Source organism: Paroedura picta, chromosome 2 (genome assembly GCF_049243985.1).
Source record: "Paroedura picta isolate Pp20150507F chromosome 2, Ppicta_v3.0, whole genome shotgun sequence".
Lineage (NCBI taxonomy): Eukaryota > Metazoa > Chordata > Lepidosauria > Squamata > Gekkonidae > Paroedura > Paroedura picta.
This window is the reverse complement of record NC_135370.1, coordinates 151,992,839-152,007,562: the sequence shown is the minus strand read 5'-3', so window position 1 is coordinate 152,007,562 and position 14,724 is coordinate 151,992,839. Positions and strand designations below refer to the sequence as shown.

Here is a 14,724-nt window from a genome sequence, read left to right as displayed (position 1 = left end):
ACCTTTTTGAGGTTGTGGACACTTTTGGAATTCTGAGAAAAGGCAGCGGTGCCACCACAAAACAGCTACCATGGGGCCTGGGCCAGCCACAGAATGAAGGTGGCTGCTTCTGAATGGGCATTCCTCCAGATACAAAGGTGTTGCCTCTTGGGCTCTTCTGAAGCATCTCCTGCACTAAGGGGACAGGCAGAACTGGCTCTTGGCCTTGGGGAACAGATGTTTTTGGGAGAGATACTCTGGGGAAGGCAGTGCATGCTAAAAATAATACAGCAAGTGTTGTGACATACATGAGCTTATTGAGGACCGGAGCATTCATGGATGGCTAACAGTACCAACAAAGGGATTTTTTTTTAATAGTCAATTAAAATGGTCAAGTTTAAAAGCATGGGTTCCACAGGATGTAATTACATCACATATATTACACCACATGATACCTACCTGCCTCTTTTTTTGGCTCTTTTTCCCGCTCAAGATCTCATAATAGAATGAATAAAGAGGTGCAGTAGAACCCTACCCAACAAAAAGTGAACCGCATAAAAGGGAATATGTCTCAATTGTGTTGTAGGGAAAGCAAACAAAGGAAAGTTAAGTGTTTGAGATTGACGTGTACAACATTCACCATAAGTGGAAACAAGAAGGGGGAAGACAAAGATAAAACGACTGAAAGTGCGACGTCTTGGAAAGGTATGGTGGCAAGTCCTCCTCCACCAGACCTCTCCACCATCCAGATCATAGCAGAACAGAAAAACGGCCCCTCAGAGACTGAGGAATTATAATGTTTCCATTTGGAACCAGGATATCCAAACCCATACAGCAAAGATTGTTTTCCTGAAATGAAAGGCCCCACTATGACATGCAACATCCTCAGTGCCTCCCTGCTCCCCAGAAAAGAGATGAAAGCTTCAGAAAACATTTTGAGAAGTCCTCTTATCCCAAGCATTTAATCATCAGTCCACTGAAGGACAGGACTCAAAGTTGACACTACAAAGTTTTCTGGATTTCTTGTTGTGCAAAGCCTATCAGAACTATACCTGACTGACCAAAGCAAGTGGAGGCTTAGAGATATTCCTCATGTTACTTTACTCACCAGTGGATGAAGACTTTTCTATTTTGTCTCTTCTTATTTGTTTTTAGCATCTGGTTATATATATATATATATGTAAGTCGACGTTTAATCGTATTTAATAATTTGTCATCTTGAGGTTGCAGTTGGGCAGAAAGGCAGCAAAAAATGTTTTACATAAATATTTCGCAACAGAAAATCTGTCCATGTAGGAAGTAGTGAGTAGAACTTTACATAGGGCCACCACTAGCATGTATATCACTATATGCATATACAGATGACCCACACTGGGAAACTTTGGTTTTCTCCCCATCTGTCTGGCCATCAAAACACTTGCCTACACACTGATGGCTCTGTTACATTAGGAATAGTAACGATTTCTGTAGCAGGAAAATCTTGAACCTTCTCTGTGTCCCCTTTAGATATCCAGACATAGACAGAAGATCAAAAGACCCTTCCCCTGCCGTTTCCCCTCATGCTTCTTTACAGTTTTGTAATAAACATGAACATGCTGCTTCAAGTTTGATTTATTTCATCTTCTCTGCTTTGATTCACTGGGTCCCTTGGGTTTCTCCCCTCCCCCCCCCCTCCCCAGGTTTCTCCTTTTCTTCTTTGTGTATATTCTTTTGTTTTGTATTCTTTTTGTATTCTTTTGGATGTTTTTGTGCAGAGCACAATGCAGACACGCAACCTCATCTAATCTAAAATATGGTGGTGGGTTACAGTTGAGAATCTGCTCTCCATAAATCATCTCTGTTTCATATAATTTATATTGATTACTTTTATTCCCAGGAGGAGCTTTAACAACCAATTTTGGCTAAGACATGGGGTAAGAATGAAGAAAAGAAGCTAATCAAATTCTAACCAGGAAAGCTCATGCCCAAATAAATGCCTTTAAGATGCTAAAAGATGAGGGCTCAGTTCAGTTCATGCAGAATCATGTCCTGATTCAATGAACCACGGCTAGTTGGATCATCTGAACAGAAGCTTGTGCACTAGCTGTTGTAGTTAGTTCTGATATATCAAACCAGGATCTGAAATGGCTTGGGGCCAAAGTACTTGATGGATCTCTTCAACCTGAGTTGCCTAGCCTACCAGTGAAGATTCTCTTTGGAAATCATGCCCTCTTGCTTATTTACACTATTTGTACCTCACATTTCAATCCTCTGGGAACCCACCATGCAAAACTGATAAAACTAGTGGTTGCCCATGCAAACCAAATCTGTGAATGGACTCTGGGTTTCACAAACTAGCCACCATTAAAATAAAACGAAGGTTTTGCATTATATCTGAAGTGAGTTGGCATGTTGGTTTTGCTAAACAAATTTGGGCTCTTCACAAGTGCCAGTAACAATGAACATATAATTGCCTATCCCAATCCAGATGAACATTCAGTGTAATAAATATGCAGCGTAGGAAGCACTTTTGACAAGCAAAAGAACCTTCCCTACAATCCCGGGTGGGTCGGAGAAGTTTCTTTTTCTCATCTTTCTCAATCTTAGATTTTCTAAAATCCATTCTACCTCAGCTACAGGGAGTATGCCCTCCCTTCTCTCCATCACACTACTGAAGTAGCAACATTTGACCCACCATCACAGAAGTTAAACTACCTTTTACAGTCTCCCTTTCCTCTGATTCCTGTTAATGAAATCTGTCCTGGCCAGAAGCCCCTTCTTTTGTACATTCCCAATGACTGGTTCTTCTTACCCTGCAAGCATCAATGGGCAGCCCTAGATTCCTCTGTAAAGAGACAGACACAAACTTTGAACAAGGTCAATGGCTGTTTCATCTAGCGCACCAAACAGCATGGAAAGGAAAGGCTGCATTAACGTCCCAACAATAGAACAAGTTCATACTTCCAGGTTCTTGTGTAAAAACAAATCTGGGGGGAAATGGGGATGAAAAAGAGAAACAAAACAGGTTTTGTAGAGCACTGATGTGATGTTTTTGACTTTATGTGCAATAGCTTATTTTTTCAAAATATATGCAGTTCAGAAGTTCCTTCTTTCCAACTGTGGTATATCTATTTCCTTTCTTCTTAGTTCATTTTACCCCAAAGTCTGCAAAAGTTTTGAAAGAAACTTTCAATTTCTCATCATCACTGGGAGGTTAGGGAGTCTTACTTACAAGTAAGCCCACATTGAATCAGAATGTGAACTTTTTCAGTCCCCTGAAAGACTGAGTTCCACCAGTATTATAGCAAATCAGATATTCGGTGCCACCTTTACACGCTAACACCTCTTTTTCAGGAAATCAAGCTGAGCAGTTATGGATAATCCCAGGATGGAATACAGTCAAACCTCTTAAGCTAGCAAAACCAGACTTACATTTTTTTTTCCTTCCCAGATTCCTCACCACCCCACTCTGCAACCTAGCAGGTTGTAGAAGGCTTGTACCCGTTTGGCTTAGAGATGTGACTGCATTAAAAATTAAAAATAAAAAGGCACCAATGGTTACATTCAAAGGCATCTTTCAGTCCAAACTGGCAAGGGAAACAAAAACCTTCTCTACCTTGCAGGTCAGCTTTGGTCAACTCAACTTTGTTAGCAAAAGAACAGAAAAAGCGAAACAATAAACCAGAGGTTAGTAAAATGGCAGATAAAACCAGGGTAACATCACACAAAACAAACAAAACGTAACTGGTAATAACTAACACAGCCCATATGCACACTTAACTGATGTGGCCAGGATGACACAACTAGAGACAATGTAGACAAAATAGGAGGCAAGCAGCCATCAATGGCAGCCATCTATCACCACCTGAACAACATAAGACCAGTACACCAGACAACAGAACTCACACTATTGGGTTGAGTAGACACAGATGGGTTCAGACAGAACACTGATGGCAGATGATTCACCATTTTTATGTGACACTCCAAACCATGGAATTTAACTCCTCAGTGGGATACTTCCCTGACCCCAAAGAATGCCTAAATTCAGTTGGAGACAAGTATATGTGACCACTTAACTATGTCTGGCAACATCTGTACTTTCTTTGCAATGTACAGATTCAGCCTAAAAAAGGTAACGTTAGATATCTTCCTCCTACATCTCCTGAAGGCTTGTCGAAACTGTAGATATTGTGACAGTCCCTTGAAGCCGCCGTGACCCTCAGCGTTCGATATATATGGGTCTTGCATGGGGATGCAACCTATTTTCTTAGCAAACCATTTCAGCAGCACAACCTACCTTATTCAACACTCACAATCAGACTGGGAACAGATCGGGGATATCTTGGGCTGGCATCATGCAACTCAAATAGCTGACAAATAAGTTGGCAGCTGTTTGCTGGTCAGGAACTGCCTCACGTTCCACCCCACCCTCTCAGCAGAATAGACACACAGTGAAGCTGCAAAAGGGACCTCTCCCTCCTTCTGCAAGCCAGGCAGGGATAGAACCAATCATTTTAATCTCTGAATTCCAAAAGAGAGGAATTGTTTCTCTCCTGCCCTACCCCCACAAGCTGGGTCAGGACAGACACAATGCTTTTAATTTCTGCATTGCAAAAGTGCTTCTTTGCCTTTTTTTTTCTTGCTGCCCAAACTGATAGCTTGATAGTGAAGCAAAATCAGTCAGGCTTTTTGATCAACCCCCTCCTTAATTTTTTTTGCATCTCAGCCAGTTTAGAAGGGCACAAAGTTTGCAGGTTGAGAGATCGGAAGAACCTGGCTTCCAACTGATTTGCGGAGAGTTGGCTGGCTGTAGCTAGTCTTTGGTGCAAACAGCTGGACAACCTGTTAATTTACTGGTTGCTTGATCACCACTGGACAATGGGAAGTGAGTTGAACATGCAGGTGAACCAGCATCCCTTGTTTCACATAGCTCTTTCCATGAGTGAGGGCCATGAGATCCATTTCAAATGTTACTTGAATTATGAATTATCAAATGAACACAACATTCATGCTCATAGAAGGAATATAATCAAGGACACTTGATAACGGCTCAAATCCAATGGCGTGTTCTTGCACATGGAAGGGTTTCACCTGAGGGTTTCAACTTTCATACCAACATCACAACAAACACAGTGGTCATGCAACTGCAAAAGTAGACAGCTGCTACCACATGTAAGTTTGATTATTTCACAAATTGAGAACTGATGGCAGAGATCTTCATAGTTTACTATACTACCCCCTTTTTAAAATGAGTTTTTGCAAGCCACCTTCTGAAAAACCATTGAAAAGGTAGGGAACTGTCTTTACAGGTAGTTTCAAATATCCATTTCCCCTCCATTTTCAGAGACAGCAGACCTCTGTGTACCAGTGCTAGGAAGCAGCACCAGAGTAAGGCCTACCTTTTGTTTATTGGTCCTTCAGGGCAATTTGTTTGTTACTGTGTGGGAAAGGATGCTGGCCTAGATGGACTACTGGTCTAATCCAGAAGGGATCTTCTATGTTCTTGTATCCTCCCCTCCATCTGTCTCACAACTCCATTAAACCTTGCAATAACATTTGCAAAAGTTGTTTGAAAGCTGAACTTTCTACTCGGTAATTTTTCTTGTCCTTGTCGATGATATGCTTCTCTCTGGGCCAAGCCATTATTCCAGAATGCTGATACATAGTGCAATCCTAAACAGATTTATACCATTCTAAAGCCCATTGATTTCAATTGACTTAAAATGGTGTGACTGTGCTTAGCATTTAATGTTGCCACCTTCCAAAAGCTTGTTCATCTTGTATAACTGTTAATTGCAAATCAGCACAGATGCCAATCTAGCGGTTAAGTGTGCTGTCAAGACATTTAATTAAATCAAACAACAATAAAGATGGGTGCATCCCATTACATGTTTCAGACTGGAAGAGAAACTTGGTAACACTGTTCTGAACCACACAGAAACAGGTATTCAAGTAAAGCTGTTAATGTTTGAATCCATACTTAAGTAATGACTATATTGTGAAGGTTTAGAGAAAGGCAAAGTCCTTTGAAGAAGGCAAAGTTCTTTGTGAGGTGGTCCAGATGTCTGAAAAAGAAAATTGGATCTGCATTTTCACATATTTATATTTGGTGGCTGGTAACCTCTAGAGTAGCTTGTATTTGTTGGGGTACAGTGTTAAAAACAATAGAGAGTGATCATAATGAGGGGCAGAAGGAAATAGCTAACAAGTGATCAGTTAAATAAGAATGTCACAAATAAATGCACGTGTGTGCACACACACAGATGCAATGCATGTGCACTCACTGATCCATATTCATTGCAGACTTCCTTAAGGATACCTGCAGAGACATTACCACAGGTAAGTCAGCTATGCACTGAAATTCCCCAAAGAGTACTAAGAGTAGTCAAGGGCAAAATAAGGGCTATTTGGACTACCATTTCTGCAGAGAAAGATGGTGCCAGTGTTTGATGGCTTATCCTGAGAAGAACAGTCATCTTCTATGATCCTTCTTGATTCCTCTCTCCCATTATCTATACCTGTGATAAGACTGATTCCAAGAAATTGTGCCTGATCAATTCATGATACTGATTTCTTCCCCAGCCCCCAGGTGCAACCAATAGTCACCAAAACTGGAACACTAAACTTCCCAGTGGAAATTTTGAAGCACACTTTCATCCTCTTTCCTGCTTTCTCATACTCTGGCTACTTTGGGTTTTGACTCCTTTACCAATTGACAAAATGGAAATAGACAGAGGTTAAAAGAGGACACAGAAGTGCCCGCTGTGAATTCTTCACATAGTTGCAGAGCACGTAGAAGGAGCCTCGGCTCCTAGATTATTGATCTTAACCAGCTCAGTTGATTCACCTTCCTCTCCTTGATTTCAAATAAATTTGATGTTTCCAATGGCCCCAAATGATAGCTTTCTGGGCTCTGCAGTCAGGCAGTTTCCTTTGCTATAGCTGTTCCAACCAACACGGTATTTTCTGTGTTGTTCTTTCTGCAATTGAAACTTCTCGGGTTTATATAACCAATGCTGAGAACATATGATTTGATACAGTCCTTTCTGCCATAAATGCCACTCAAGATGATTATGTCATCCCATAGCTGAATACCTGAGGGTTGTGTGATAACCACCAGCTAAGTCCTGGATTCCTCACAGCTGGATGCAACAAAGCACTTGGCTCTGCTAAAATACATTTGAAGGAGTATTATGAGCTGTCTGAAAAAGCCCTGATCAAACCTTTCACCAGATAAGAGAGCTGCCAATACCTTCTGTGTCACCTGCTGCAAAAGAGCACAGAAAGCGATGATTTCCAGTCCAGGGAACCATCCATAGGACTTATTCCAAAGTTTATAGATCTGGGTCTTATGAACCTTGAGTGCAAAAGACTTTCCAAGAAGCCTTCATGCAAAATAGCATGCCATAAAGTGGGGAGAGGAAGGAGGGGAATGGTGGGGGAATGCTCTGTCTCACCAGGTGACAGTTTTCTTTGCCAAATTAGTCTGCTGGTGGAAGAAGAAGTAGGTGATTTTATTTAATTTCTCCTCCTTTCTCTGGTTTTCTGTGCCACACGTTATTTTGTCAACAAGGGTCCTAACTTCTGTCATTACCCTTCCAGAGGCCACATACAGCAGGTTGCTGGGGGCAGGCAAATGCAGGAATGATTTGTCTCCATGAACTCCTTGGGTCCATGATTCATAGTATCCAACCTGTATACTTTTACCTGATGTTTTCTACCCAGATTTGGCTCCCTACAAAGTTTCCTTAAGAATGTTTTCCCCTATACAGTCCCCTATAGAGCCAGCTTGATGTAGTGGTTAGGAGGGCGGGCTTCTAATATGGTGAACAGAGTTTGATTCCCCACTCCTCCTCCCCCACATGCAGCCAGCTGGGTGACCTTGGGCTCTCCAGAGCACTGGTAAAGCTGTTCTGGCCAAGCAGGAATATCAGGGCTCTCTCAGCCTCACCTGCCTCACAGGGCGTCTGTTGTGGGGAGAGGAAAGTGAAGGCAAATGTAAGCCGCCTTGAGACTCCTTGGGGCAGAGAAAAGCAGCATATAAGAACCAACACTACTACTACTACTACTACTACTACTACTACTAATACTACTTCATTTTGAGTGATGAACCAGTTTTCATGGGGGGTATTATTCTTTCTTTTCCTGCTGTCAGTTTTACTTCCTGCTGCAGTCTGGCATAAGCTGACCTCATTAACTGGATGAGTGTCTTTTGGGTCTCAAGCAGAAGTCCTTCCCAAGACTCACTGCTTGAGATCCTTTATCCAGAAATGCCATAGTTTAATTCTAGGGCCTTATACAGTCAAAACATGTATTCCATCTCTCAGCTGTGGGTCTGACTGCTTTGAGCTCTATTTGCCTTTTAAATACCACCAGAGGCTCTGTGCCAGCCTGCAGGCTAGAGTTTGAGCTGGGGCAGCCAGGACACCGAAGCTCCCAGTGTGGAAATGGAAAAAATAAGGTTAATATTAATAAAGAAGGCAATTCTGCAATCAGTAGCATGACCTGGAATCCTCCTGGTGCTGAAGAACTAAATAACCATCCTTCCATAAAATTGCATTTATTTTGCAATAGTGCAAGCTCATTTTGAACAGTCATATAAGTGCCCACATGGTATCCTCTATTCAAACACAGCTGGCTTCTGTGTTGCATAACACTGCAAAGTGATAGCAAACACAAAAACCCTGTACATCCAAAAAAATGTATCCTTTAAATTTTACAAGAATATAATGGTAATTCCTTTATGATCCAGTTGACATGAGGGAAGCCTATATACATGAGATCAGACAAACACCAAATAAAGCACAGTTCATCCTTATGAGAAGTTCTGTATGTCCCCAAAAGATTATCTCCTTTGAGTTACACACCATCCTTCAGCAGCACCTTTTTCAAATCCGATGGTTCTTCAGGAGGACAATCCCTTGTTCCAATGATGGATGGGCATCATCTCTTAATAGTGGAATCCAGCACAACATATCCACTTGTTCTAGAGCTCTTGTGTAAGTGGAAACATAAGTAAAAGACCATGGTTGCAACTTGTGCCAACTCAAACTCACTGTATCCCAACTTGCATTTCCATTCATGCAAGATCTGTACAACCGATTCCTGGGCACCATATTGGAAGGAAAACATTAAAACTTGCAGAAAATCTTGTGCTTGCACACTGCTGGACCCAGGTCATTGTGTCCCATTTAAATGACATGGGAAATATTATCCAATTGTAAAAATTATTGCTTTTGTCTCTAAAACCAAGCTTCTAAATACAAGGAATGAGATTTGTTTAATCTCTCTCTCTGGAACATTTTTACCCTATCTTTCTTTAAAGGAGCGTTCCCTTCCTTCCTTTTACCCTCACAACAACTCTATAAGGAGGCTAGGCTGAGGTTGTTCAACTAATATGCTTCATAATGAACTCCTGCCTCTCTGTCCTCTTCCTTGCTTGAAGGGCTAAGTTCTTTTGGGGGAAAAAACCATCAACCAGACCTCCTTTTCTCTATTAGTTCCCGATCCCAAATCAAAACACAGCACAAAAAGTGAGATTATCTGATGTTTATTCCAAAATCATAAACTGTGAGAGGTTGGTGGGGAACATAGGCCGGTAGATAAGAGGGGCTCACAGGCACCCCTCTCCATCTTGGAATGTCAGAGTGTGGTTACTTTGAACATACAAGAACTATAAAATAATTACCAGGGATAGACAATTTATCATTTGGCACTGCATCATATATGAAGGACCACACTAGGAGATGTAAGTCAGATTGTGGAGAATGCTGTGTGCGGATGTCCTCATGTGGTTATTTGCCCACAGTTACCTTCCTGTAAGCTATATATGGGCAATTTCATGCCACTGATGACTATTTGGTACATACAAAGGGAAAAGATTTCTTGGTATCGGACAATGGCAGATTTCTTGGCATCAGTTTTGTTTTGTTTTGTTTTAATAGTAGAGGAAGTGGAACAATATTGGGAGATGAACTCTGGAAAAAGACAAGTAATGCCTTGGTTGCCAGTGTCATATTCCCTCCTTGCATCCACAGTTCGGACAATTCAGAATGCGGAAGCATTTCCAATGGCCACAGTATTTGAAATGGTTCGCAAAATTGTAATATGTGGTAGGAATTGGTCTCTAAGAATAATGATGTATTAAGAGTTTCCTAAAAGCTGGGAAAGCACTGGGAAGTAATCATAATTGAAACCTAGTAGACATTCACTAAGAGCCTCTTGAGGCGCAGGGTGGTAAGGCAGCCAACATGCTGTCTGGAGCTCTAACCATGAGGCTGGGTGTTCGATCCCAGCAGCCTGCTCAAGGTTTACTCAGTCTTCCACCCTTCCGAGGTCGGTAAAATAATTACACAGCTTGCTGGGGGGTAAAACGGTAATGACTGGGAAGGGAATGGAAAACCACCCTGTATTGAGTCTGCCAAGAAAATGCTAGAGGGCGTCACCCCAAGGGTCAGACATCATTTGGTGCTTGCAGAGGGGGGACCTTTACCTTTACCTTAGACATTCACTAGGACCTGGTATGCTGGGAAATAAAACACACCAGCTGATGTGGATGCATGTTTGTGCATCTCAAATCCAATGTGATGATAAAGACCTTAGATCACTGAATCATTGCCTAAATTATTATCCATCTTCTATCAAGATCACAGGTTCAGCAGTCTCTGCAAAAACTTCCAAGAGAAAGTGATGTGCAAATGGAAACGTTCACTTAACTGAAAGTGATGGAAACTTTGAACATAGAAATTCCTGAGCTTCAAATTGTTCCAACAGCCTAGATAACTGGTCACCTTAGGCACAAAATAATGTGTAGTTTTCTCCATGTGAACACTGGTCTTTAGTACTTTTCCATCAGCTGCTGTTCATTCAGCTTTTTTTGGGGGGAGGGGGGGACACATGAACTACAGAGTATACATCCACCAAAAACTACCTGAGTATAAACCAAACTATCAGTATTGTCAGTATCACAGGTACAAAATTTGTTCATCACCTACTGCCTAATCCTTTTAATTGGAAGTGTTGGGAACTAAACCTAGGACCTTCAGCATCTTTAGTAGATGCTCTCCCACTGAGCTATGGACCCACCTCTATCAGACCAAAGCTTGCTACCTCTGCTCAAACTTGAGTTCAAAATCAAATATTTAAAGAATAAGTAGAATCACAAGAGATTGCATAAGCTAAATAAAAGTACAAGTAATGAACAACCAACATTAGTGTATGAGTGTGTACTGGTGCTAAATCCAACATCCTTCCACTGGTGCAGAGATGATAACAAATGAGAACAATTGACAACAGGGTGACTTTTGGCAATCACCTTTCATTCCTTCCATGAGTTGCACATTCTAGTTGATTACAATGATAGATATGGCATGTGCGTGGCCATAAAGATGGTCACAATAAGAAGAAACCAGGAGGAGGATTGCTGGAGGAAATGTGTGGTGATGAAAAGAACAGCGAGAAGGCAGGGAGGGTTGTGGGAGCAGGGACTGCATGCAAAGGAGGCTGTACCTTCACATCCACGCTCGATCTGCCCACTGCGATGTAGAGCATCATTGATTAAATCTGGCAGGCGGCCATTCAAGTCCACTGATGCCAAACAGCCCTGAAACCCATCACGGGAGGCCACCAGCTTTGGAAGGTTGCTGTACATTCCTTGAGACAGGCCAGCAATGTAAAGATCACCTGGGGGAGGCACACAAAATACAAGGGAAACACAAAGGAAGTCAAGTAAGCCTGTTTTTAAGCAATGCATTGAGTCTACTACTCCGTAAGATTCTCCTCCTTGACAAGACAGATTACTCTAACATCAAGTGATATAAATAGCAGTTGGGGATAAAAATTGAATAAAAGACCTTTGCTATTTAGTGTCAAGTGAAGAAAACATAAAATTGAAATCCAAGCTACCAACTCCCCAGGTATAAAGCATATTCTTTTATCTATGCCAATCCCAACATTTCCTGTTAGATATGTCTATGTTGTGAAGTTAATGCCAGAAGACCATATGCTGGCAGGGGATCATGGGAATTGTAGTCCATAGACATCTGGAGGGCCGCAGTTTGACTACCCCTTGTTTAATCACCACAAATAGTTTTAAATCACCCACTGCCAACTGGAATACAATGTGTCCTACTGGACAAACGCTGCTTTCCCTTATCCTGGGCCATTGGTTCATCAATGGCAGCGCAATCCACTCCAACTGGCAGTGGATCTCAGGATTTCAAGTAGAGATCTTTCCCAGACTTACTTTACACTATCCTTTTGTAACTGGGACTTCTTTATGGAAACTGTGGGCTCCGTCACTAAATTAGGTCCCTTTCCTTCACACAGTCAGCTACAAGGTTTCAGGTGAATTTAGTGTAGTAAAAGGAAGAAAGTGTATGTCAGTTGAACATGCAGGTGCAAATAAAACTCTAAGTGAAGAGCTGGCATCCAGTTACTTACCCTTAAGGTCAAGATTTTTGGCACCATTGATAACCTGAGTAACAACTCTGGTATCCACTTTTAGGCTGTGGGTATTGCTGTTGTCTCTGGTGATAACGACATTATGCCACTGGTTGTCATTCAAAGGCCGATCACTATTACCCTTAATGACATTAGGTCCATTCCCAAGGTCAAACACGTAATGTATGTACCTGCAAATAACACAAATAACTGCTCTGAATATATATATTTTTAATTAGTTGTTACATACTGCAACAAACACTTTTCCATGAAGGCTGGTAAGAGGAAAGAGAAATTAGAATTCACTTGGCTACATTCACAGCTGGACCAATCTGCTTCCAAAACCTCATCAAGACCTCAGTTTTTTAGGTAGCTTCCAGAACCAACCAGGACCTCACTTTCCCAGGTAGTTCTCCAAAAAATCCAAGATCTAACTTACCCTTTGACCAATTCAACAGCAATGAAATCATTTCCATCCCCACTGTTGAAAAGGATGAAGCCATCTGCAGAGGTTGTCTTGAACTGGAAGAAGAGGTGCATGGAGGTGTAGGCTTGCAATGTTGCTAAGCTCAAGTAGCTGCTCTTGGTCTTGAAGGTAACAGGATCAGCAATGATATTACGAAGCCCGAAGCGGGCTTTCAGTTCACAGTAGTCAATGTCACCATTTTTACACAGGTCAATGTAGAGAAGGCCATTGAACATGAGGCTCTGAAGGTGACCAATGAAGCTGGATGGAATGACTGAGATATAACGTTTCTCTGTCATTATCCCAGTCTCGATGTTGTGGAACTCCAAGCGGGTGTGGTCACCAACCATTGTACCTGCAAATCAAGATACAGTAAAGCCGAAAGAGTGATGGCATTGGTAATAAGATCTATCTTCAGTACTTTTCCATCTATTAGGTTTACATTCTTATCACTCAGAGTTTGTGGTGAATCCCTTAGCATGCATATTAAAAACATGTGTGTCTCTGTGTATCAAAAGAAATGCATGTTCTGCCAGTGTGTGTCCAGCTCTGTACAGTGTAAGAGGGAAACCACTGCAGTATGCTAGCAATATTTTATTCCCAGGGTGGAAGAAGCATGGAAGAAGGAAGTTTGCATGCAAAAACACTCACTGAACACTTGTTCCTATACTCTTCAATTATTTTTGTTTTGTTTTTGAAAAGATACAGATTAACAATGAACCAGTGTAGAATTAATTCCAGAGCCATGTGTGCAAAGCACAAACACTTATGTTTTAAACAACCATAAATATTAAATGAATAACGACAAAAATAGCCATATATGTATTATCAAAATAGCCATATATGTATGACACAGCTGCCTGTAACGTGGAAGGGTCACTTTCAACTATTGTATAATCAACTTTCAACTATTGTATAAGCAGATGCCATAATGCACCCTCTTGTTTTAAATCTATACCCATTCATAAAGCTATAAGTCTGATTAGAGTGTACATCACTTTTGTTTTGTTAAATCAATATTGTGTCCTCGGAAATGTATCCTGTTTTCAAATGCCAACCAAGAAAATGTTATTTTTCTTACACTCTTATAGGAAAACATATTTTTGCCTATTGGAGAAAAGTCTATGGCAGCGGCCCCCAACATTTTTAAGGCTGGGGACCAGCCTGCGGGGGTGGGGGGGCGGGGAGAGCGAGAACTGCCGTGCATGCCTGTTTGTGCCCCGCCGGCAGGTGCAAACAACCACCGATGAAAGCTCTACTTTGAAAACGGAACAAAATCTAGAGTCCGTTTTGGTTGTTTCATTTATCATTAAGATAGAGATTATATAAATATATTGTTAACTGATTTTGATAGCCTGGGACAGGTTCTCTCTTTTTCTGTTAGGATATTCATTGAGAACCACATAACAGCCTGAGCTGGGCACAGGTCCAAAGTCACTAGCAAAACAAAGCTGCATTTCACTTTTCAAGACTGTAATCAAACAGTAAGAAATGTTACATAAGTGGGCACATGAATTCCAACATTAATTAGGTACTTGTGTCAGAACCAGAAGAAGCACTGGAAAAGTAAAGTAGTAAAGGGGGGGGGACTACAAACCTTCAGCGACATCATCATCCACAGTCAGTTTGAGAGATTTTCCTCGGCGTACCACACGCACAGTGTGCCATTCGTTATCGTTGAGTTTCTGCCCAGCATAAAGAGTCTCTGGTCCTTTACCTGAGGGACAGGGGCAAGTAAAGCAGATGTTTGAGCCAGATTCAGAGTACAGAAAAGCCTGCCTTGTTGGGAATGTCTCTGAAACCATTCAGTATGATGATCCAGCAATGTCGCACTGGAAAAGGCCTCAAGGATACTTAAC

General features: G+C 41.5%; 1 protein-coding gene across 33 annotated transcripts in view; it reads right to left on the bottom strand.

Moving 5' to 3' along the window:
- The window catches only part of NRXN3 (neurexin 3), a 1,515,064-nt gene that overhangs the window by 861,533 nt on the left and 638,807 nt on the right, over nt 1–14,724 (bottom strand). For 19 of the 33 annotated variants that reach the window (XR_013228547.1, XR_013228548.1, XR_013228549.1 and 16 more), the window contains 5 exons: nt 14,463–14,582; nt 12,839–13,220; nt 12,400–12,590; nt 11,467–11,640; nt 3,575–3,601 (listed from right to left, as the gene is read on the bottom strand). Coding sequence is in view for 29 of the 33 variants with exons in the window: in XM_077323373.1 (XP_077179488.1) it covers nt 3,575–3,601; nt 11,467–11,640; nt 12,400–12,590; nt 12,839–13,220; nt 14,463–14,582 (894 nt within the window). In the remaining 4 variants the exon portion in view is untranslated. The remainder of the gene's footprint in view (nt 1–3,574; nt 3,602–11,466; nt 11,641–12,399; nt 12,591–12,838; nt 13,221–14,462; nt 14,583–14,724) is intronic. The other 14 variants (XM_077323384.1, XM_077323381.1, XM_077323375.1 and 11 more) reach the window with 1 other exon arrangement.